This window comes from Triplophysa rosa, linkage group LG8, assembly GCF_024868665.1.
Source record: "Triplophysa rosa linkage group LG8, Trosa_1v2, whole genome shotgun sequence".
Lineage (NCBI taxonomy): Eukaryota > Metazoa > Chordata > Actinopteri > Cypriniformes > Nemacheilidae > Triplophysa > Triplophysa rosa.
In genome coordinates, this window is record NC_079897.1 from 11,456,795 (window position 1) to 11,480,102 (window position 23,308).

The 23,308-nt window shown below is 44.3% G+C and overlaps 1 protein-coding gene across 5 annotated transcripts in view; it reads left to right on the forward strand.

The window, feature by feature from the left end:
• LOC130558607 (NACHT, LRR and PYD domains-containing protein 14-like) overlaps window positions 1-17,283 on the forward strand; it is a 203,743-nt gene extending 186,460 nt beyond the window's left edge. For all 5 annotated transcript variants that reach the window (XM_057341115.1, XM_057341116.1, XM_057341117.1 and 2 more), the window contains 6 exons: window positions 1,661-1,834; window positions 2,672-2,845; window positions 2,917-3,084; window positions 8,100-8,264; window positions 13,483-13,529; window positions 15,446-17,283. In XM_057341115.1, the coding sequence (XP_057197098.1) occupies window positions 1,661-1,834; window positions 2,672-2,845; window positions 2,917-3,084; window positions 8,100-8,264; window positions 13,483-13,529; window positions 15,446-15,975 (1,258 nt within the window). In that variant the 3' untranslated portion in view covers window positions 15,976-17,283. The remainder of the gene's footprint in view (window positions 1-1,660; window positions 1,835-2,671; window positions 2,846-2,916; window positions 3,085-8,099; window positions 8,265-13,482; window positions 13,530-15,445) is intronic.
• The last annotated feature ends 6,025 nt before the right edge of the window (window positions 17,284-23,308 follow it).

Consider the following 23,308-nt stretch of genomic DNA (forward strand, 5'->3'; position numbering starts at 1 on the left):
TCCTCCGGGCTACGGCCGACCCTCTGGAGGATGGCCCTCTTCAGGTCGTCGAAGACCAGGAGGTTCTGGACGGGCAGTGGCCGAGCCGCCAGTTGCGCTTCCCCCGACAGCAACGGCAGGAGTCGCCTCGCCCAATCCTCCGGGGGCCAGCTGCTAGTTTCCGCCGTTTTCTCGAAGAGATCGAGAAATGCCTCGGGGTCATCCTCTGGCCCCATTTTCGACAGCGGCAGGAACGCGGCGCTTGTCGCGGGTGCGGACGCTTCTGCCCGAACCCCCTGGTCCATCCAGCTCCGGAAGCTCTCGCGGTCCTCTTGCTGTGCCTGGAAGACGGACTGGAAGCGGAGCTCGTGATCACTCCGAAGGTCCAGCAGCGCCTGGTGTTGTTCGCGGTGGAGGACCGCGAGAGACGCGATGATGTCCGCAAACGGCGTGCCCGATGTTACCTGCATGGTGGCGGTGTCCCTCCTACTTCCTTCCCGGGTTTCGGCACCAGTGTAGTGGGTTCGCTGAGATAAGGAAGGAAGAGGACGAGGTTGGCGAGTCTGACACGAACTTTATTCCACAGAAAATAAACATTAAAGTAAACAGCAACTAAATCCACGGCTTTTCCTTCAGCCTGGCTTGCGGCGCTCAGTATCCAGCAAAAGTCCTCCTTTCCTGACTGAGGGGTTTCGGTACGTGGCAGTCCGTGTCGAGTCCGTCTCTCTCTCTCCCCATTGTGTCTTCCTCGGGTGTTTATATTGTCTCCCCGCGCCCTTACTGGAACGAGAAACAGGTGTTGACTGTTTGCAATTACTCCACCCACTTACCGCTCGTCTCCCGGCTCTCTCTCCTGCCGCATCCCTCGCTACACCACGCTCCCCTCGCCACAGATAGGTTCTCAAGACGAACCCCAATCTGTCGGTTCGACACAACGTCGAGAGACCGACAGAAAGGGAAGTGTCATTATCACAAACTAAAATCAACATAATAATGTAACAAGCCCTTTCGTTTTGCTTTAAACTCTATAAACAATAAAATGTAGGCTATACTTTTTTTATACAGTAGGCCTATATATAATATAAATATGGTCTTGACATACACATTTTCTGTTAGTTCAAATGAATTCAGAGTAATTAGGCTTAGCATCAATCAATAACAAATGACCAGAACCAAATCTGCTGTCATCTGCATTCAAATGTTTGGACACTATTGAAAACTATTTGAACACATTTACACATATTTATATTTGTGTACAAATGTAAATACATTTAAAATAATTCTGCAAATTTTACTCAAATTTTATGGTGGAATTATTATTTTTTTATTTAAAAATGTAAGTTGATGTTATGTGGCTCTTAAAAAAATAATTTGGCACCTGTTTTTTCCCCTTTAGGAGCCAATGGCTCCTTAGTTGATTTTTTTTTGTCTGGAGCCCTGCTTTCCCTGCCAGCTTTTTGAAAAGTTTTCAACAAAAGCCAGCTGCAGCATTTTTTAATCATTTTTACAAAACTTTGATGTCCCCCAGGATATTTTATTCTATATGAAAATACAATATAACAAATTTGCCATTTACTATGTAACAGTGAGAACATGAAAACCTGGAAAAAGCTTGTCAATGTAGAGTTAAGGGTCAGATCAGGTTAGAAAAAATGAAAAAAGACTTGTCTCTTCCATACAGGTTGGATTGCTGTAATCTCTCTTTTGAGTCCTGTAAGAGAGTGGCCTTAGCTTTCCAGATAGAGAACTCACATCTGAGAGAGCTGATTCTAACCAACAATAAACTCAACAAGTCTGGAGTTAACTTTATCATTTCTGGACTATGCAGTCCACACTGTCGGCTACAGAAGTTGAGGTAAGTAGTCAATATGTGTTTTAATGTAGAAACACTATTACAGTATTTAAATGCAGTACATAATAACAGGTAAGGGCCTGATCAGACAGAACGCGTCTTTTGATGTGAGACGCGCCTCTTTTGAATTGTTTTCAGTTGGCTGGGAACGTTTTGCGCGCTGCTTATGCGTGCCGGGCGCCTCGCGTTTCTGCCACCTGCTGCACCTCGCGTTTTAGGCGGAGCGCTCTGAGTGCCCGAAGTCAACTCTGAGCAGAAAAGCGCTTGACGTCATGTGCGGTTTTTTCCATTGTCCAATCGAATGAGTGGAGAGGCGGGGCTTCCCTTGTGGCAACGGAAGTTTACAGATGCTCGGAACGCCTGGAGACATGGAGGAGAAACTTGTTGTGGCTGTTTCGGGTTACTTAGCAACATAAAAAAAACGCTGTGCGCTGCTCTTTTCAAAGAATCACCATAAGAGCAGCGCGGCGTGCCCTCATGTTTTCGAACACGAAAAGCGCGTTCTGTGTGATCGCACCCTAAGGCTTCACAGTTTTACAAAATCTGGATCCCATTCTATATGGCTATTTTTGGATTTGGCCTTCTGTCATGAATAGAACTCGCAAGAATAAAGAGTTAGATCCAATACAGTCTGATTTATTCATTAAGAAAAACACATGGACCGACCTCAACAATTGAAATTTATAGCAAAAAAAAAAACAAAGACCACAAGGACTTAAATTCTGAATTAATAGTTTACAAATAGTTTGATTAATGTTTAATAGTTTACAAAACGGATAAAACGGGATGTTTTGTCAATAGATGTTTTTAAATTGTAATACTTATTGTTTTTTATTTCAGCCTTGCTGGCTGTAGTTTTCCTTCAGAGTCCTGCAAAAATCTTGCCACAGTTCTCATATCAACAAACTCATCTCTGAGAGAACTGAATCTAAGCTACAACAGAATAAGTGATGATGGAGTGAATGATCTTTGTACTGGATTGATGAGTCCAAATTGCAGACTAAAGATACTAAAGTAAGTACTGTGTACTTGTGTGACTGTTTAATTATTTGGCTAAACTCGGTCTAACAGAGCTCTTTTAACAGATTAAAGTGCTGTGATCTCACAGAGTCTTGCTGTGAGAAGCTGGCATCAGTTCTGACACTCTCACACCTGATTGATTTACAACTGAAATGCAATGACCTGCAGGATTCTGGTGTGGAAAAGCTCTCAGTTGGACTGGCGGCTCCACAATGTAAAATCGAGAGACTGGGGTAAGTGAAATTACAATGACGTGGCCAATGATGAAATTTTATTATTTAAACTTCAATTCCCTTTCTGTCGGTCTCTCGACGTTGTGTCGAACCGACAGATGGGGTTCGTCCTTGAGAACCTATCAGCTTCTGACTATTTAGAAAAGGCCAATGAAATTGGCGAATGAAATTTACATGCCGGACTCCGCCCCCAGATATCCGGGTATAAAAGGGAGACGGCGTGCTGCATTCATTCACCTTTTGTTCTTCGGAGCCTTCGCTCATGACTAACAATCTTCGAGACTACAAGATCTCTACTAAGACTGCCGGATTCTTACGACGTGGTGCAGCGGACTGTCCCTTCGTGCGGCGACTTCCCCTTGGCGTCTCGGCAGTACCAGAAGTGTTCGAGTTTTTTCTCTAAAAGAGCAAATTTCTCCAGCGTGGCATGTCCTGCTGTTCTCGTGGGTGCAACACACTCCTCGAGGAGGGGGACGGACACGATGTCTGCCTCAAGTGTCTGGGCGCCAGGCACGCTGAGGCAGCCTTTGTGGATAAGTCCTGCCCACACTGCAGGCGGATGACGATTCAGACGTTGCATCACGGGTGGCTGTGTTCCCTCGGGACTCAGCCACCACCTCGTCTGTTTCCCGTTCCGTGACAGCAGTGGCTATGGCCCTGCTGTCCGCTACGGCGAGCAGCAAGGGTGATATGAGGATTACTGTGAACCTAATCCATCAGCCACTGGCTCGCGGACCATTCGCACCTCGTCTCGCTCGTCTGACCGTTCCCCAAGAGACGGTCCCACCGTCTTGTTCCTCAACCACGTATTAGGAAACGGTGCGTGATGATGATGATGAGCTGTCCCTTGCAGCATCGGAGGGTGACTTACTGGCATCTGACTCCGATGATTCCTTGGAGCTCCCTCCCTTGGGGGGGTCGAGCCCAGGAAGAAGCGGACGTCGAAATGTCAGCCATGCTTTCCCGGGCCGCCGGCATTGGGTTGCAGTGCACCGCACTGCTTCTCCCAACGCTCGTGGCTGGATACATAGTACCTCGGGGTTGAGCGCGGCTCAAAGCCGCGCCTGCCCCCAGTGCCGTGTTTCCCCGGAAGTGCATGAGGAACTTAGTAAGACCTGGAACGCCCCCTTCAGTGCGTGCACGTCAAACTAGTTCCGTCGCCCTTTCTTCCCTCGATGGTGGGGCAGCTAGAGGATACGTCAATGTCCCCCAGGTGGAGTGTGCCGTCGCGGTGCACTTGTGCCCGCAGACGACGGCCACCTGGGGGGCTCGACCTAGACACTCTTCCAAAGCATGTAGGTTTTAGGCATCTCTGGTGTGCAGGCCAAGGCGTTGAGGGAGCTCCACGAGGGTAAGACCGACCCAGCACTTATGCAGGAACTCCGCGCCGTCACCGACCTCGCTCTACGGGCGACCAAGGTGACCACACGGGCCCTGGGTCGGGTGATTTCCACACTTGTGGTCCAGGAGAGACACCTCTCCCATTCTATCGCTGGTCGGTAGATCCGGCATGGTTCCTGCCCCGTCCCAACAGCCCACTTTCTCAAGCAGAGTTTCCTCTCTCTCTGGGTGTTTATCACAGCCGCTCTCACACTCTACATGACGGTGTTCGGCAACTCGACGTTGCGTCACGGCGAGACCCAATGTCGAGGATAATCAGCAGCCCTCAGCACTCTCAGTCGACGGTGCGTCGTGCTACATCATCGCCAGGCAGGTAAGTCAGCAGAGCCGATCTCCTCCCACGGCGAGGGATCCGCACTGACAGCCATCGAACCACCCCCTGGGAGGTCGATGAAGCAGAACGTACCCCTAGCCCCCCGTCTCGGTCCCTGGGAGCCTGACAAGAGCTTCCCAAACCGTCACGGTGGCTACGGGATACAATCCGTCTCGGCTACGCGATCCAACTCGCCAGACGCCCACCCAAGTTTCGGGGCATCCTCTCAACCTCAGTCAGAGGCAAGGATGCTCCCGTGCTTCGGGCCGAGGTCGCCACCCCTCTGGAGAAGGAAGCGATCGTGCTCGTCCCTCTAGCCGAGATGTTCAACGGGTTTTACAGCCGTACTTCATCGTCCCCAAAAAGGGGGGGGGGGGTTGCAAGATCTGCTTACCCTGAACAGGCACCTACTCAAGCTGCCGTTCAGGATGCTCACGCAGAAGCGCATCCTGGCGTCTATCAGATGTCAAGATTGGTTCATGGCAATCGACCTGAAGGACGCTTACTTTCATGTCTCGCTTTCGAGGTCGGTCATATCAGTACAGAGTCCTCCCTTCAGTCTGTCCCTGTCCCCATGACTCTTCACGAAGATCGTGGAAGCCGCCCTCACTCCCCACAGGGAGAGAGGTGTGTGGGTACTAAACTATCTCGACGACTGGCTCATCTTGGCACACTCGCGAGATCTGTTATGTACACACAGGGACCTAGTGCTTCGCCACCTAGATCGATTGGGACTACAGGTCAACCGAGAAAAGAGCAAGCTCTCCCTTGCGCAGAGCATCCTCTTTCTTGGTATGGAACTCAACTCTGTCTCTATGACAGCCAGTCATGTGTCCGATCAGTCAGTGTTGACCTGCCTGGAACATTTCAAGCAGTCAACGGTCCCTCTAAAACAATTTCAGAATGCTCCTGGGACACATGGCATCCTCGGCGGGGTTGATACACATGAGACCGCTCCAACACTGGCTACAGAGTCGAGTTCCCTGGAGAGTGTGGCACACCGGCAGCAGGCGGATGGTCGTTACGCCTCTCTGCCGACGTACCCTAACCCCTTGGTCTTCAATGACCTTTCTACGGACGTGGGTCCCTCTCGGGCAGGTCATGAGGCACGTCGTGGTGACGACAGACACCTCCCTTCAGGGTTGGGGTGCAGTGTGCAACGGGCATGCAGTGTCGGGGCGATGGACGGGCCCCCGCCTGCGCTGGCATATCAACTGCCTAGAGTTGTTGGCTGTGCTACTTGCACTGAAGGGGCTAAAACCTCTCGTGCAGGACAAGCACGTGCTGGTCCGGTCGGACAGCACAACTTCCGTAGCGTATATCAACCGCCAGGGTGGCGTTCGCTCACGGCAGCTAACACGACTCACCCGACGCCTCCTCCTGTGGAGTCAGCAGGTGATCAGCTCTCTGCGAGCCACACATGTCCCAGGCGACCTGAACCAGACAGCGAATGCGCTCTCTCGTTAGTCGACGCCTCGCAGAGAGTGGCGACTCCACCCCCGCGCAGTCCAGCTCATTTGGGTGCAGTTTGGGCAGGCTCAGGTAGACCTGTTCGACTCGCTGGACACCACCCATTGCCCGCTATGGTACTCCCCGTCCGAGGCCCCCTCGGCACGGATGCCCTTGCGCACAGCTGGCCGCGGGGCAAGCGCAAGTACGCCATTCCCCCCAGTGAGCCTCATTGCACAGTGCAAGGTCAGGGAAGAGGAGCATCAAGTGCTGCTAGTTGCGCCGTACTGGTCCAATTGGACTTGGTTCTCGGAGCTAATGCTCTTGATGACAACTCCCCCCTGGCCGATTCCCCTGACAAAGGACCTGCTTTTCCAGGGGAAGGGCACGTTATGGCATCCCAGGCCAGACCTCTGGAACCTCCATGTCTGGCCCCTGGACGGGACGAGGAAATCCTGAGTGGCCTATCTCCTGCGGTGGTTGAGACCATCACTCAGGCTAGGGCCCCGGCCACTATGCGGCTATACGCCTATAAGTGGCGCCTCTTCTCATCCTGGTGCTCTTCTCAAAGAGAAGACCCGCGGAGTTGCTTGATCAGGAACGTACTGTCCTTCCAGAGACTCGAGAGTAATCTCTCCCCTTCCACACTGAAATTGTATGTAGCCGCCATTGCCGCTCATCACGACCCAGTTGCTGGTAAGTCTCTAGGACAGCACAACCCGATCATTAGGTTCCTAAGAGGCGCGAGAAGGCTACCGCCTCGTCTACGCTCCGTACCCTCTTGCGGTAGCCTCAAGAGGCCCCCCTTCGAGCTCCTCAGAGATGCCGCTCTTTCTCACCTCACAATGAAGACGGTTCTCCTGATGGCACTCACCTCCAAGAGGGTAGGGAACCTACAAGCATTCTCCGTGTCCACAGATTGCCTAGAACTCGGGCCCGGTGATTCTCACGTTATCCTGAGACCCCGTCCCGGCTTCGTGCCCAAAGTTCCCACCACTCCCCCTAGAGACCAGGTGGTGAACTTGCAGGTTTCTCGCACATTTCTCCCATGAGTTCTCCCCTAAACGGCGAGACCATGTTGGTATCTCCACTAAACTCCGCCCTACAGTAGGAAGTGGTCTCTGTAGCGTGTTCCCCATTTGAGGAAGTAGCGCTTACCCAGTGGCCTTACGGTAGCGGGCGGCTTCTCGCTGTTAGAGAAACAAGGCCGCCGACTGTGAGGGCCGAAGGCAGGGCCTTCCCACCTTTTCAAAAAGCTCTGGGACCCCCTACCTATCCACTGGCAGGTTACAATTTTGCGGTAGCGCTCACGTCTGACACGCCCAGGCCAGTCATCGTCGCTTCACTAGAGATTGTGACACGGCACAGCGCCGTGGCGTTTTCCATAGGAACCCCATCTGTCGGTTCGACACAACGTCGAGAGACCGACAGAAAGGGAATGTCTTGGTTATGGATGTAACCTCAGTTCCCTGATGGAGGGAAAGAGACATTGTGTCCTTTATGCCACAACGCGTGCCGACCGCTGCAGCAGTCGTGAGAGGCTCCTCAGCCCAAAGGTGAATGAATGCAGCATGCCGTCTCCCTTTTATACCTGGATATCTGGGGGCGGAGTCCGGCATGCAAATTTAATTTGCCAATTTCATTGGCCTTTTCTAAATAGTCAGAAGCTGAACCCCATCTGTCAGTTCGACACAACGTCTCGTTCCCTCCATCAGGGAACTGAGGTTACATCCGTAACCAAGACGTTAATATTTGTAATTTGACTGAATACTGGACTGAATAAATGAATTAATTGTTCCATTACCTTTTACCATTGAAAGGAATTTTTGTAACCTTTCAAAATTGTCTTCAGATTGTCAGGTTGTATGATCACAGAAAAGGGCTGCAGTTCTCTGGCTTTGGCTCTGAACTCAAACCCTGATCATCTGAGAGACCTTGATCTGAGCTACAACCACCCTGGAGATTCAGAGATAAAACTGTGCACCGCTAAACAACATGATCCAGACTTTGAACTGGAGTATGTGCTCTTTGCTTGTTACAGATGTTCTAAAATGATATTTTCCTATTGCAGCATGTAGATGCTAAAATGTACGGAGCCCCTTTAGGGACTTGGTTGTGGAAAAAGTATGAGCGGGAAGCAGTGTTAATTTCGTTGACGAAAACTACGACGAAAAGTATTCGTTAAAGAAATGTTTTCACTGACGAAAACGAGATGATAACTAAATAAAAATGAATGCATGATAACGAAAACTGTAATAAAAATATACTGACATTTTCGTCAACTAATAAAAAGGAGACGAAAATATTCTTGTCCCACCTGGCGGACATCAGTTTGCGCGCATGTGCTTATGTCATATAAACGGCAGAGAGAAGTCTCTGGGAGAAGGGGAAGCACAGACATACACTCACCTAAAGGATTATTAGGAACACCATACTAATACGGTGTTTGACCCCCTTTCGCCTTCAGAACTGCCTTAATTCTACGTGGCATTGATTCAACAAGGTGCTGAAAGCATTCTTTAGAAATGTTGGCCCATATTGATAGGATAGCATCTTGCAGTTGATGGAGATTTGTGGGATGCACATCCAGGGCACGAAGCTCCCGTTCCACCACATCCCAAAGATGTTCTATCGGGTTGAGATCTGGTGACTGTGGGGGCCATTCTAGTACAGTGAACTCATTGTCATGTTCAAGAAACCAATTTGAAATGATTCGAGCTTTGTGACATGGTGCATTATCCTGCTGGAAGTAGCCATTAGAGGATGGGTACATGGTGGTCATAAAGGGATGGACATGGTCAGAAACAATGCTCAGGTAGGCCGTGGCATTTAAACGATGCCCAATTGGCACTAAGGGGCCTAAAGTGTGCCAAGAAAACATCCCCCACACCATTACACCACCACCACCAGCCTGCACAGTGGTAACAAGGCATGATGGATCCATGTTCTCATTCTGTTTACGCCAAATTCTGACTCTACCATTTGAATGTCTCAACAGAAATCGAGACTCATCAGACCAGGCAACATTTTTCCAGTCTTCAACTGTCCAATTTTGGTGAGCTCGTGCAAATTGTAGCCTCTTTTTCCTATTTGTAGTGGAGATGAGTGGTACCCGGTGGGGTCTTCTGCTGTTGTAGCCCATCTGCCTCAAGGTTGTGCGTGTTGTGGCTTCACAAATGCTTTGCTGCATACCTCGGTTGTAACGAGTGGTTATTTCAGTCAAAGTTGCTCTTCTATCAGCTTGAATCAGTCGGCCCATTCTCCTCTGACCTCTAGCATCAACAAGGCATTTTCGCCCACAGGACTGCCGCATACTGGATGTTTTTCCCTTTTCACACCATTCTTTGTAAACCCTAGAAATGGTTGTGCGTGAAAATCCCAGTAACTGAGCAGATTGTGAAATACTCAGACCGGCCCGTCTGGCACCAACAACCATGCCACGCTCAAAATTGCTTAAATCACCTTTCTTTCCCATTCTGACATTCAGTTTGGAGTTCAGGAGATTGTCTTGACCAGGACCACACCCCTAAATGCATTGAAGCAACTGCCATGTGATTGGTTGATTAGATAATTGCATTAATGAGAAATTGAACAGGTGTTCCTAATAATCCTTTAGGTGAGTGTATATTCGTTTCTCACGTTACGGCGTCTTATTTTCCTTTCACGATCGCGGTAAAACGCGTGCAAACTTGAAGCGCGACTGCAGGTGAGTCACCTGAAACACATTACAAAGGAAGCTCAAACGTTTTATATGCCTATGTTAACTTAACACGAGCTGCTGCATAACGTTAAATGCAACATAATGTCAGCAAAAGAAACCAGCGTGGTCCTCTACTGATTATGAAGAAGAGATGAAGTGAGTCAAACTGTACATTCGAACCAAATATGTAACATGTTTGCATGACTAAAGAAATGTAATACAATTTATATAAAGCTTATTCTCATTCATTGCTGTCTCAAGCAAAACAGTGCAGCTCTTTCTTCAAAGAGGCATGCCATGAGCCAATAGCCTTTGAGTGTGAGCCTGTCAGAGCGTTCATTGGTTGAATGAATACGCCCTACTTAACGTCAATTGAGTCAAATGGGATTGAATGAACTGGAACATGTCGTTCATGGTCTAATATTCTGTGTTCCAACAATGCAAATCTAGTTACTGAACTTTTCTGAAAAATAAAGGTAATGACCTGGTTTAATTTCATTCTAAGGTGAAGTAAATTATGTCAAAACAGTTGAATCTTTGTATGGAACATTTAATTACACCAAGTAAATGATTTAAACCATTTAGATTTTAGTAGACTAAATATAATGTATATTTAATAGACTAAAATGTTTTTCATATTTCGTCAACTAAAACTAGACTAAAACTACAATGATGAGGTTGACTAAAATGTGACTAAAACTAAATTGCATTTTCGTCAAAAGACTATGACTAAAACTATATCAAAATTTGCTGTCAAAATTAACACTGGAGGGAAGAGAAAAATATTTGTAAAGCTTTTGCGTTATCTCGCAAAACCTTTGCATTCTCTTTCAAAGATATTTGCATTCTCTCTCAAAACTTCTGCGTATTCTCGCAAACATATTTGCATTATCTTGCAAAACATTCTGTGATTTCGGACAAACACGTCCTGTTGTCCTGCTCCGTACATCAACAATGGAGCGGTTCATAGTAGATTCCCGGACCAATAACTCGTGAGCTTAACGTTGTTATAACACACAATTCCTTAGACAAATCTACAACCTATTCCTCAAAATGAGTCTTATAATATAAATTGATCTCTATATGAGCAGGCGACATGGACAAGTCTGTTTTGGCCAACAGACTGTGGAAACGTCTACTAGACTGCAGTAGACAGAAAAGAGAATTTGTAGGGTGTGTTGAGTCTTTAATGATTTTGACAGCTCTGATGTCGTGCAGAGAGGAAAGCGCCCCACTCTGTCTGCATCGCATGCGAGCGCCGTTGTGCGACACGACAAAATACAACAGAAATCATTATGAACAAGGCGTTTGTCGTGCCGCATCCAGTGGGGACGGAATTTCTGTATAGGTTCAATAGACTTTTGTCATGTCGCACCGCTCGCGTGCAAACAACGTCTTTAACATGTCGATCGAGCGCTTTACATCTTAAACAACTTTAAACTGGTCTAAGTTAAAACAATATATGAAAATGCGCTTTATTTACAGTACACGCAGCTTCCTCTGCACACACACTCATCTGAACGGGCCAGAAAGTAGAGAGAGAGGGAAGGAGAAAGAGAGATGCGCAAGCGCTGGTCGCCCTGAAACTACAGTCCAAAAGATGAATTATATGCTTTTTGTCAAAAGCAACGTTTTCAAATAAGATAAGACCAGTGATGTATAAAGTACCTAAAAGCAATACTTGAGTAAAAGTGCAAATATCTTGCCAGTAACCTTTTAGAATATGACTTGAGTAAGTCTTAAAGTAACAGATAAATATTGTACTAAAGTATCAAAAGTACTTTTTATATTAAATCTACTTAAAGGGACAGTTCACTCAAAAATGAAAATTCTGTAATGAATACTCTCTAGTTGTTCCAAAGCTGTATAAATGTCTTTGTTTGGTTGAACACAGACAAAGATATTTAGACGAATGCTTGTAACCAAACAGTTCTTGGACCCCATTGACTACCATATAGGAAAAACTACAATGGAAGTCAAAAGTTTGCTGTCCTGCATTCTTCAAAATATCTTATATTGTGTTCAACAGAACAAAAAAAATTATAAAGTTATTTTTCCTACTATATGGTAGTCAATGGTGTGACCAAGAACTGTTTGGTTACAAGCATTTGTCCAAATATATTTTCTCTGTGTTCATCAGAACAAAGACATTTATACAGATTTTGAATAATTCAAAGGTGAGTAAATGATGACAGAATTTTTATTTTTGGGTGAACTATCCCTTTAAGTATTTAAAGTAAAGTTGAAGCAAATGTTGTTAATACAAAAAATGCATTTAAATTTATGCATTTTATGCAAACATGGTGCATACATAGAAATTTACAACTTTGAAAAAGCTTTGTCTCTAGCTCAGTAGTTTTATCTGGAACAACATGTTGCCAAATTGCTAAACTATCAAAATGCAAGTTCAGAAACCACATCTTTATAACTTTACTTTATAAATTATTACTTTATAAAAGGATAGTTCCCAGCTAAAACCCCCAATATTATTAATATTATTTTTCCCTCTAAGAGAACAACTTGAACCAATGATTGGTTCAGCACTGTCATGGTGACCGGATTGCCAGCTTGTCTATTTCAGTTCTGTTTCTATGCTTTTATTTTGTAGTAACGAACATGCTTAGGAGAAATATATTAGAGTAAAAGTATACATTTTGTTCAGGAAATGTAGTGGAGTAAAAGTAAAAGTCTGCAGAAATATAAAGACTCAAGTAATGTACAGATACTCCCAAAAAATACCTAAGTACTGTAATTAAGTATTTTTACTACGTTACATTACAACACTGGATAAGACATAACAACAACACTTTCTATTAACAATAGAACAGTAACAACTGACACATATGATTTTTAATTGCATGTTTTAATAATCGATTATATGTTTGTATGCATCGATGCAGTAATCGTTCACATCTGCATCGCGATGCATCGTAAAATAGATTATTTTTGACAGCCCTACTGTAAACCTGAAAAGCGTTACTACAAAAACAGTCATTACACTGTAGTGTCACCAAATTCAGTTTACACATTAATGGTTTCCTGCTGAATTTAAACTGGTTTTAGTTATACTACAGCATGTAGTATGTAGTTTGTCTGAACTCTCAGAATGTTTTGCGAGATAACGCAAAAATGTTTGCGAGAGAATGCGAAAGTTTTGCGAGATAACGTGAATATCTTTGCGAGAGAACGCAAAGGTTTTGCCAAGAAACGCAATGTTTCTCGTGGGGAACGCAAAAGCTTTAAAAAATATCTCTTCCCTCTCATATTTTTTCCACCACCATGTCCCTAAAAGGGCTGCGTAAATCAGCAAACCAAATGCATTGTGAATGAGACTTATTAAAAACCATGTGACCTTGTTACATGTTCCTACAGACTGTCATTGACAGAGTGACATTACCTTTATAAGAGATCCCAGAATTCTAAAACTTTCCAATTTAAACAAATTATTTTCCCTGTAAATTCTGTATGCACAATTGCACATACTTGAGCAAATATTTGTACTGGTATGATAATGTTGTGTTTTTATTTTTCACAGTCTTAGAAATGGAGGAGAGTGCCGGATGAAACCAGGCCTGAAAAAATGTAGGTGTCTTTATTGCAAAATATTGTTGAGAACATAGTAAAGATCTGGGGTCTCATTTATAAAACTGTGCGTAGGATCCTTACTAAAAGTGTATGTGCGCCCAAAGGCAAAAATAGCGTACGCAAAAAAATATTCAGACTTATAAAACTGCGTACGCACACCTGTAAGCAATAGTCGCTTTATAAATCATAGATCACCTGCAAGTGTGCGTACGTGAATCAGCCTGATATCCCGCCCTGTACACGCCCATTTTTATCCATACATAGTCAATGCAAAGCACCTCATGAATACTGATTTGTATATTAATCAGACTGACATCCAATCCGCTTGTTAAGCCTGACGTCACACACCATAATGGACATATTGTCAAGAATGCGAGGTGGAAGAACCCAAATGCAGGCAGGCGTGAAGGGGTTAACAAAACAAGACTTTAATAATATAACAAAAAACACCCGCGATGGGGGAAACAAAACCAAGACTGCATACAACAAAACAAAAGACTTCTCACGAGAAAGTAAAACAGGAATCAAAGCAAAAGCAAAGGAGTCCAATACGTAAAATAATAATCCAAACGACAAGCAAGACAGGCAGGAACAAGACGAGAAACTCACAGTGTTGCACTCACAGGGGAACGAGGAACAAACACATCAAACGCAAGAGCACAGGACAATGAAACATGAGGGCATCAAATAGGAAAGACAAACGAAGGATAATTGACGAGGGCAGGTGGGGAACACGGCAGGGAAGCAATACATGAAACGAGAGGGGCGGGGCCAATGACAAGACACGAGAAAGCACATGAGATGAAAAACGTAAACAACTCATGGCTTTCTCACATAAAACCAAAGGACTCCGTCCTGATCCTGCCACACGACTAGAAATACAGAACCAAGAAAGCAGGACCGTGACACATATACTGTTTCCGGGTCCCACCGCTATCAGATGCCATAGAAAAATAACAAAAAAATATGTAAAACTCCCGAAAACCCCCGATCCATCCTTTATCTCCGTAGCAAAATCCCAAATGGCCACACATGAGATTCACTACGATTTACAAATTTATAATTGTTATAATTATTAATAATAATTATTATTTCAAATAGCCTAGATTAAAGCCAAAGAAGGTCTCTGTAGCATTTAAATGTTTACAGCGTTTAGACTTATCACCTCATTAAAATCACATCATTAATTAGTGGTGTCCTTCACCTGAGATAAAGTTTGAAGACATAATTGTAAAAGACGAATGTTTCTTCATTCCGGTTTTGTTATGAACTTAGTTAGGACTGATAACAAGGACATAAAGAGAAACGATTGTGCGAGAGCTTAATGGCTGTATTTCCAGACTTTGACATTCGATGATTATGCACAGTATTTAAGGAAAATATATTTAGTATTTATTTACACTGTGTTCTGCAGTTACCGTATTTGATGCTGTCCCTGTTCAGTCAGATCATCTCCTCCTCATGCGCTCATAGTGTGATGGTGAGACAGCGCTGATTAAGTATTTAGATTTGAGTTGGATTTTACAAGAAGGCGCATGTAACAATTATCACTCAATACAAGCGCAAATAACTCTGCAGATTTAATCTTCGTGATAATGTGGATCTTTAACGGATGTGGTCAAATTAAATGTGTGTGAGGCTTTAATGCTTATAATCGTTTTTTATCACACTTACTTTCTGCAATCTAAGTTCACTTACTCACCATTTGCCCCTTGTCTCCAGAATGTGCCTACGCATGGGTCAGAGTTTGCTTAAAGGTGCACACATTCTCCCGTCAAGTTTGTTTTTAATATATCACATGAGGCGTACGCATGTTTCCAGCCCCATTTGCGTACGCAACATTTATAAATGAGACCCCAGGTCCTGTGGTTTAAATCCATTAAGCTAATGACATCAATTCCTTTTTATTCCAGATGCCTGTCAGTTTACAGTGGATCCAAGACTAATACACAGACGCCTCTTACTGTCTGAAGATAACCTAAGTGTGTCAGAAAGTAGAACAGAACAACCATATCCTGACAATCCTAACAGATACCGACTCTATCCTCAGGCTTTGTGCAAAGAGCCTATAAGAGAACGCTGTTACTTTGAGTTGGAGTGTAAGGGTGGAGTTGCTATGGGTGTGGCCTATAAGAGCCCAGATCGAACACAGACAATAATGGGTGTTAATAACAAGTTCCCCAGTCTTCACTGTCTGAATGATAAACTTACACTATGGCAAAATAATGAGAGTACATGCGAGTTCCCAGTATCTGCCAGGTCCACCAGAATAGCAGTTTATGTAGACTGGGCAGCCGGCAGTTTGACATATTACAGCATTCATAATGACACACTCATTCACCTGCACACACACCACACCACATTCACAGATGAATTATATGCAGGGTTCTTTCTTATGCCTGATTCCTCTGTCACTCTGTGGAAGGGACCACTCTCTGAGTGAGCTGTGTTCCAAAGAGGTGTTTTATATAAATGCTGATCTTTGGTTGATTGTTCACGTATGGAGCAAGATGTTTTGTTTGTGGGAAGTTTCCTACAAATATCCAAAATTGTACTTTTAGAAGTTGAAATAGATGTATTGATCTGTTATAAATGTATTAGTCATTATATTTCTTAGAATTGCTTTGACTGTTGATAGACATAATGAGCATTTCTAAAAATTGAATTTTCACAGTTGTGTGCATATATCTACAACTTCAAACTGATAAATTAATTAACTGCAGATCATTAACAGAGCCTGTAAATGAAAGCTAAAGTGTATAATGACAAAATGAGCACTTGAAGGACCTTGGGATCGCAACCTGTGTGGGTGTATTATCTGAGAGATTATAAAAATTTGGAAAGGAAAATATAGACATACTGTAGGCCTACAGCCCTACATCTACGTATGTTGTATTTCACTTGTTTTCTTTTTTTATGTTCTTAAATAACTGTTTATCACATATTAATTTTACTAATAAGTACAACATTTTAACATTTATTTATTCATACTGTTTAGTCCTATGTTGGGTTTGTATTGTCTTCACAGATAAAGATTAAGGAATGTACACTGCAAAAAATGATTCTTAAGGGTTAGTAAATATTACCCATGCAAATCAGTTAAATTTTACTTACATATATTAGGTAGCAAAGTAAACTATATGCAAACTTACTGAATCTACTCAATAAAATTGAGGCAACAATTACCACTCAATTAGATTGAGTAGATTTTATTCTATGTTTTTAGGTAAAGAATACCTAAATTTATCAGATATGAGTCATGACACACTGAAAGAAATTAGATAAAGTCTACCTAATATTTCTCAATATTAATTACTTATATAAATTGAGTAATATTAGTTTATATAACCGACAACAGTTCATCTACTTATTATGAATGATAAATATTGAATGATTAAACACTAAATATGACTTATTCAGAGAAGCTTGAATTACTTAAAAATGGTCAGAAACAGGAGATACTCAATTTATATAAGTAATTAATATTGAGAAATATTAGGTAGACTTTATCTAATTTCTTTCAGTGTGTCATGACTCATATCTGATAAATTTTACTTGCAGTTTACTTTGCTACCTAATATATGTAAGTAAAATTTAACTGATTTGCATGGGTAATATTTACTAACCCTCAAGAATCATTTTTTGCAGTGTACCAATCTCAAGGTTTTAGACAATTCTATGAATCAGTAATTTTTCTGCCTTTGTATACTGTTACAATACGCTTTGTTTAATAAAATGTATAAAAAACTAATGCTGTAGAATATGTTTGCAGTCAAAGTCAGACTAAATTCAGGAATTGCATTAATAAGCCTATAAGGCAAAAGTTGCATATCTCCATTGGAAGCAATTGCGTCTGATGTTTGATTTCTGTTTCTAAAGAAACATACAAGAGAAAGTATACAGTCCTGCTCACCATTATTGGCACCCTTGGTAAATATGAGCAAAGAAGGCTGTAAAAATAAATCTGCATTGTTTCTCCTTTTAATCTTTTATTTAAAAAATCTACAAAATTCCAACATTTCATTGAAGGAATAACAATTTGAAGTGGGGGGAATATCACATTGAGAAAAAAATGTTTTTCTTCCATATATGTTGGCCACAATTATTGGCACCCTTGTATTTAATTCACCCCGCAACCTTAATTTATAAGAAAATCAGCTCTGAGTGTTTTCTTTTCAGCCTGATGAGGTTTGAGATTACATTGAGAGTCATCTGAGTCCATTCCTCCATAAAGAATTTAATATTTCTAGCAGAGCAAGTCAGGTTTTGATTTTTTTACTTGTTGGTATTTGATATAAAACATGATGACATGTATCTGAACAAAATGTCCAGAACCTCTGGTATAAAAATAGGTTCACAACAATGAAGGTCTGGTGACATATTTAACTGTGGACATGGGGCACTCTTTTATCGCTGTGTGCACCAAACCTATCTTGTGTTATTGCTGCCAAAAAACTATTTTTCATTCCATATGGCCATAGACCACAGTCCTGGTTGAAGTTCCAGTATGGCAGATTAATATGGTGCAGTTTATTTTTGCATAAGAGCAGAAGATTGTTTCTTGAACAGTGTCCCAAACAACTTGTGGTGATGGAGGTGCAGTTCCCTTTCTGTCGGTCTCTCGACGTTGTGTCGAGCCGACAGATGGGGTTCGCTCTTGAGAACCTATCAACTTCTGACTAGTTTAGAAAAGGCCAATGAAATTGGCGAATGAAATTTGAATGCCGGACTCCGCCCCCGGATATCCGGGTATAAAAGGGAGACGGCGTGCTGCATTCATTCACCTTTTGTTCTTCGGAGCCTTCACACTGATCGACTTCGAGACTTCAAACTCTACACCGAATTACTGCTGGAATCTTACGACGTGGTGCAGCGGACGGTCCCTTCCTGCAGCGACTTCCCCTGGGCATCTCGGCAGTGCCAGGAGTGTTCGAGTGTTTTTTTCTAAAAGAGCAAATTTCTCCAGCGTGGCATATCCCGCTGTTCTCATGGGTGCAACACACTCATCGAGGAGGGGGACGGACACTGTGTCTGCTTCCAGTATGCTGGGGCAGACGTTGTGGATACATCCTGCCCGCACTGCGGGCGGTTGACGATTCAGACGTTGCGTCACAGGTGGCTGTGTTCCCACAGGACTCAGCCACCACCTCGTTTGCTCCCCGTTCCGTGACGGCAGGACTATGGCCCTGCCACCCGCTACGGCAAGCAGCGAGGGTGATATGAGGATTACTGTGAGCGTTAATCCGCCAGCCACTGGCTCACGGACCGTTCGCAACTCGTCTAGATCATCTGACCGTTCCCCAGGAGACGGTCCCACCGTCTTGTTCCTCAACCACGTATTCGGACACGATGCGTGGTGATGAGATGTCTCTTGCAGCATCGGGGGGTGACGTACTGCCATCCGACTCCGACGATTCCTCGGGCTCCCTCCCTCGGGAGGTCGAGCCCAGGAAGAGGCGAAAGTCGAAATGTCAGCCATGCTTTCCCGGACCGCCGTGAGCATTGGGTTGCAGTGCCCGCACTGCCTCTCCCAGCGCTCGCGGCTGGTTACATGGTGCCTCAGGTTTGAGCGCGGCTCCAGGCCGTGCCCGCCCCCAGTGCCGTGTTTACCGGAAGTGCATGAAGAACTTAGTAAGACCTGGAACGCCCCTTTCCGGCACGTTCACGTCAAACAAGTTCTGTCACCCTCTCTTCCCTCGAGGGTGAGGCAGCTAGAGGATACGTCGATGTCCCCCAGGTGGAGCATGCCGCCGCGGTGCACTCGTGCCCGCAGGCGGCGGCCACCTGGGGGCTCGAACTAGAATCCCGTCCAAAGCATGGAGGGTCTCGGCATCTCCGGTGTCGAGAGCTTACATTGCTGCAGGCCAAGCTGCCTGCTCTCTCAACGCTATGGCTCCTGCCAGGCCAAGGTGTTGAGAGAGCTCCACGAGGGTAAGACCGACCCAGCGCTTATGCAGGAACTCCGCGCCACCACTGACCTCGCTCTATGGGTGACCGAAGGTGAACGCGCGGGCCCTGGGTCAGGCGATGTCCACACTTGTGGTCCATGAGAGACACCTCTGGCCGAACCTTGCACAGATGAGTAACGCCGAGAAGGTCCACCTTCTCGACGCACCCATCTCGCAAGGGGGGGGCTGTTTGGTGATACTGTTGAGCCGCAGTTCTCGACAGTGAAGAAGCAGACAGAGGATATCAAGCATATCCTCCCTCGCCGCGACTCAGCCGCCTCGGCCGTCGAATCCCGTGCACCATCTGCTTCCCAGCAGCCCTGGTCCTCTTCGACACCCTCCTGCTCTGGCACAGGCGGCCCCCCGGAAAGGACATCGAAGAGAAGACCATCGCCCCGTCAGCAGCCGCGGAGAAAGTAGAAGCGGCCCTCATGGGAGATCGAGAATACCATCGGGCCCAACACCAACCATTCCATCGCTGGGTGGTCGATCCGGGACGGTTCCTGCCCCGTCCCAACAGCCCACTCTCTTAAGAGTTTCTTCTCTCTCTGGGTGTTTATCACAGCCGCTCTCACCCTCTACACGACGGTGCTCGGCAACTCGACGTTGCGTCACGGCGAGACCCAATGTCGAGGATAATCAGTAGCCCTCAGCACTCTCAAACGACAGTGCGTTGTGCTACATAATCGCCAGGCAGGTAAGCAGCAGAGCAGATCTCCTCCCCGGGGGCCTCCCCACGGCAAGGGATCCGCAATGCTCACCATCGAACCACCCCCTGGGAGGTCGATGAAGCAGATCATACCCCTAGCCCCTGTGTCGGTCCCTGGGAGCCTGACTAGAGCCCCCAAACCATCACGGTGGCTACGGGATACGATCCGTCTCGGCTACACGATACAACTTACCAGATGCCCGCTCAAGTTCAGGACATCCTTTCAACCTCAGTCAGATGTTAGGATGCTCCTGTGCTTCAGGCCAGGGTCACCAGGGTAGACCAGGGTAGTGTTATATACATGTAGAAATAAAATGTAAATATAATAAGGCACTATAGTGCACACTATAGCAGTAGTAAGAGTGGAATATTGCTCTTAAGGAGCAGTTATCTGTTTAGGAGGGAGATTGCCTGGGGGAAGAAGCGCTTCTGTGTCTGGAAGTCCTGGTGTTTTGTGCTCTGAAGCGCCGGCCAGAGGGCATTTTTGTCGTATTATATTACAAATATTTATTTATGTTTTGTGTTAGAGGTGCTCTAAGAATTTCGTTGTTTGCTTTGCCTGCAATGACAATAAACGTTATTCATTCATTCATATTCAGGTATGCGAGTGTAAAGGTTAACCGGTCATTGTGACCCATGATAAAAGAAGAAGTAGTGAAGAAATAGTTTTTATAATATAGGCTACAGTCTGCTTGATCAAATTGTAATGTCTCATTTTACTACACACCACTCACTACATTTTATTAAGTGAAAGTGAAGTGAAAGTGACCTATTAGTCAGATATGGTGACCCATACCTGAAATGTGACCTCTGCATTTAACCCATCCAGAGAGTAGTGAACACACGCACAGCAAGTCGAACACACGTACACCTGGAGCAGTGGGCAGCTATCACTGCAGCACCCGGGGAGCAAGTAGGGGTAAGGTGCCTTGCTCAAGGGCTCTTAACCTCTCTAACCATTAGGCCACGACTGCCCCTAAGAAAAAAAAAAACAATAAAAGAAACAATAGAACCCTACCCAAAACACAATATAAAATGTAATGGATTTATTACTTATGATGGGAATTTAGTGTTGGTTTTAATGTATAAAAACCCAAGGTTCATAATTGTATTTACACGGAAACCATTACATTTTCTATTGTGTTTTGGGCGGAGTTCTATTGCTATGTAATAGAATGTAACGTGCAATGAAAAGTACAGGTTTTTGATTAATAACTCAGCTTATTTTTATAAACATAGCATCATGTATGTCGATCTACATACAGTATAAAATATAAAAGACAAAACACTTCTACATACAACAGTTGTATGTAGAAGTGTTTTGTCTTTTATGTTAACATTTACGAACAGTACGAACAGTGCAAACAAAATGCAATTTTTTAACACATTAAAGTGCAAAACGCGCCTCTCTCACTATCCATTTTAACGGCGGCTATGGTAACCTCCCCCGCTGTCAGATACATCGCTGCCACGAGCACTGACGCATGCACGTGCGCGTCCATATAGGTGCATTCTTTATTTCATTAACTGCGTCTACTACATTGCACAGAAATGTCTACATACTGTATGTGTCTGTATGGTTGTTTACGGATTTAGTGGCACACACCACTGAAAACACACGTAGCTACAATTACAGAGAGTGGTTTTACTACCACTCGTCGCCCGGTGGACTAAAATGCGCTTTAAGAAAAATACTTGATGTTTCGTTTTGGTTTTGTTGTATATTAATTTGATTCACTTAAAGAAATATTGAGGAAAACAAACCAAAAATGTGTCTCGTATACGGTGGAATACAGTAAGTAAAAAATGAACGGTTTTTCTGTTTTGAAAACAAAAACGAATAAATTAATTATCCGAAGGCACACGGACCAATGGGAGACTTGTTAAAGGTGTTAAAATAATTATTACGATGAAGTACGGGACTTGATTGATTGTTAAGAGTTATTATTGTTAAGAGTGATTTGGGATGAATGGAAAGACTGTACAGGGGGATGGCCCGGTGGCTAGAGCCACTGCCCCTCTTCCCTCATGATCTGAGGTGTCCCTCTCAACCCCACTCCCACTTCCGGGCAGGCATCCATACAAGATCCCTGCTAAAAGACGTCTGTTAACACTCCGCTAAACATCCTCTGGTTCCGCTTATACGCTCCGTTTTCTGCTCGCTCCCCAGTATCACTCACAGACAGTCTGTCGGCGCACTGGAGTGAAGAAGTTCCACCCATCACTGTAAAGACACTATGCACATTACAGACAGTGCTTGATACGCAGAATTAATAATTTGATAGTTTGTATTTTTCTTGGTAAAGTTTTGCTCCTGGTTTTATTGGTGCTAACTGCTAACACAAACAAAATACAAAATATCCATGTTCTCATAAGACAATGAGAATTCTTGTCAAATTTAAATTGTTGTATCGATCTGATATAGGCTAAATAACACCAGTTATTGGCACACCTAGTAAATGCCTTCACAAAGCTGACAGTATGTCACACTGTAACTCCTGTGCAGTACATTTCCCATTATCTATTTTCTTACTTGAAACCAGTAATCTTTAACATATATCCTATAAATAACATTTTATTAAGACCATATTATTAGTAGCACAGATAGGAGAGCATGTGAAAACCATTAAATCATTTGTTAATTTTAATGCATCAATATTTCCTGTAACTCAGTGGAGATAATGCCACTAGCAACGCCAATGTCATGTGTTAGATCCAAGGGATTGCACATACTCAGAAACAAATGAATAATATAATGCAATCTAAGTCATGTTAAGCGTCTGCCAAATGCATAAATGTAAATATCACTTTTGCACTCGTAGATAATGTTGAAAAATTTCAACAAATCACCATTATTGTGATAATTGGCTACTATAAATGTTTTAAAGGAGTTTTACCTTAACATAGTACAACATCAAATATAGATTAAGATAAGTAGGAAAACATTTCTAAGAGTGTGTGCTGAATTCTCCTGCCCCAACCATAGTGCCTTTTTTGTTTCGGCCACTGCCCCTCCAAATGTCTGCATGTGCACGGCCCTGACTGAGACCTTGTTGACTGATCTGGTAGGTTGGTCCACTTTTATTTACTTTAGACGTAGTTAGTTTTTATTACATTGC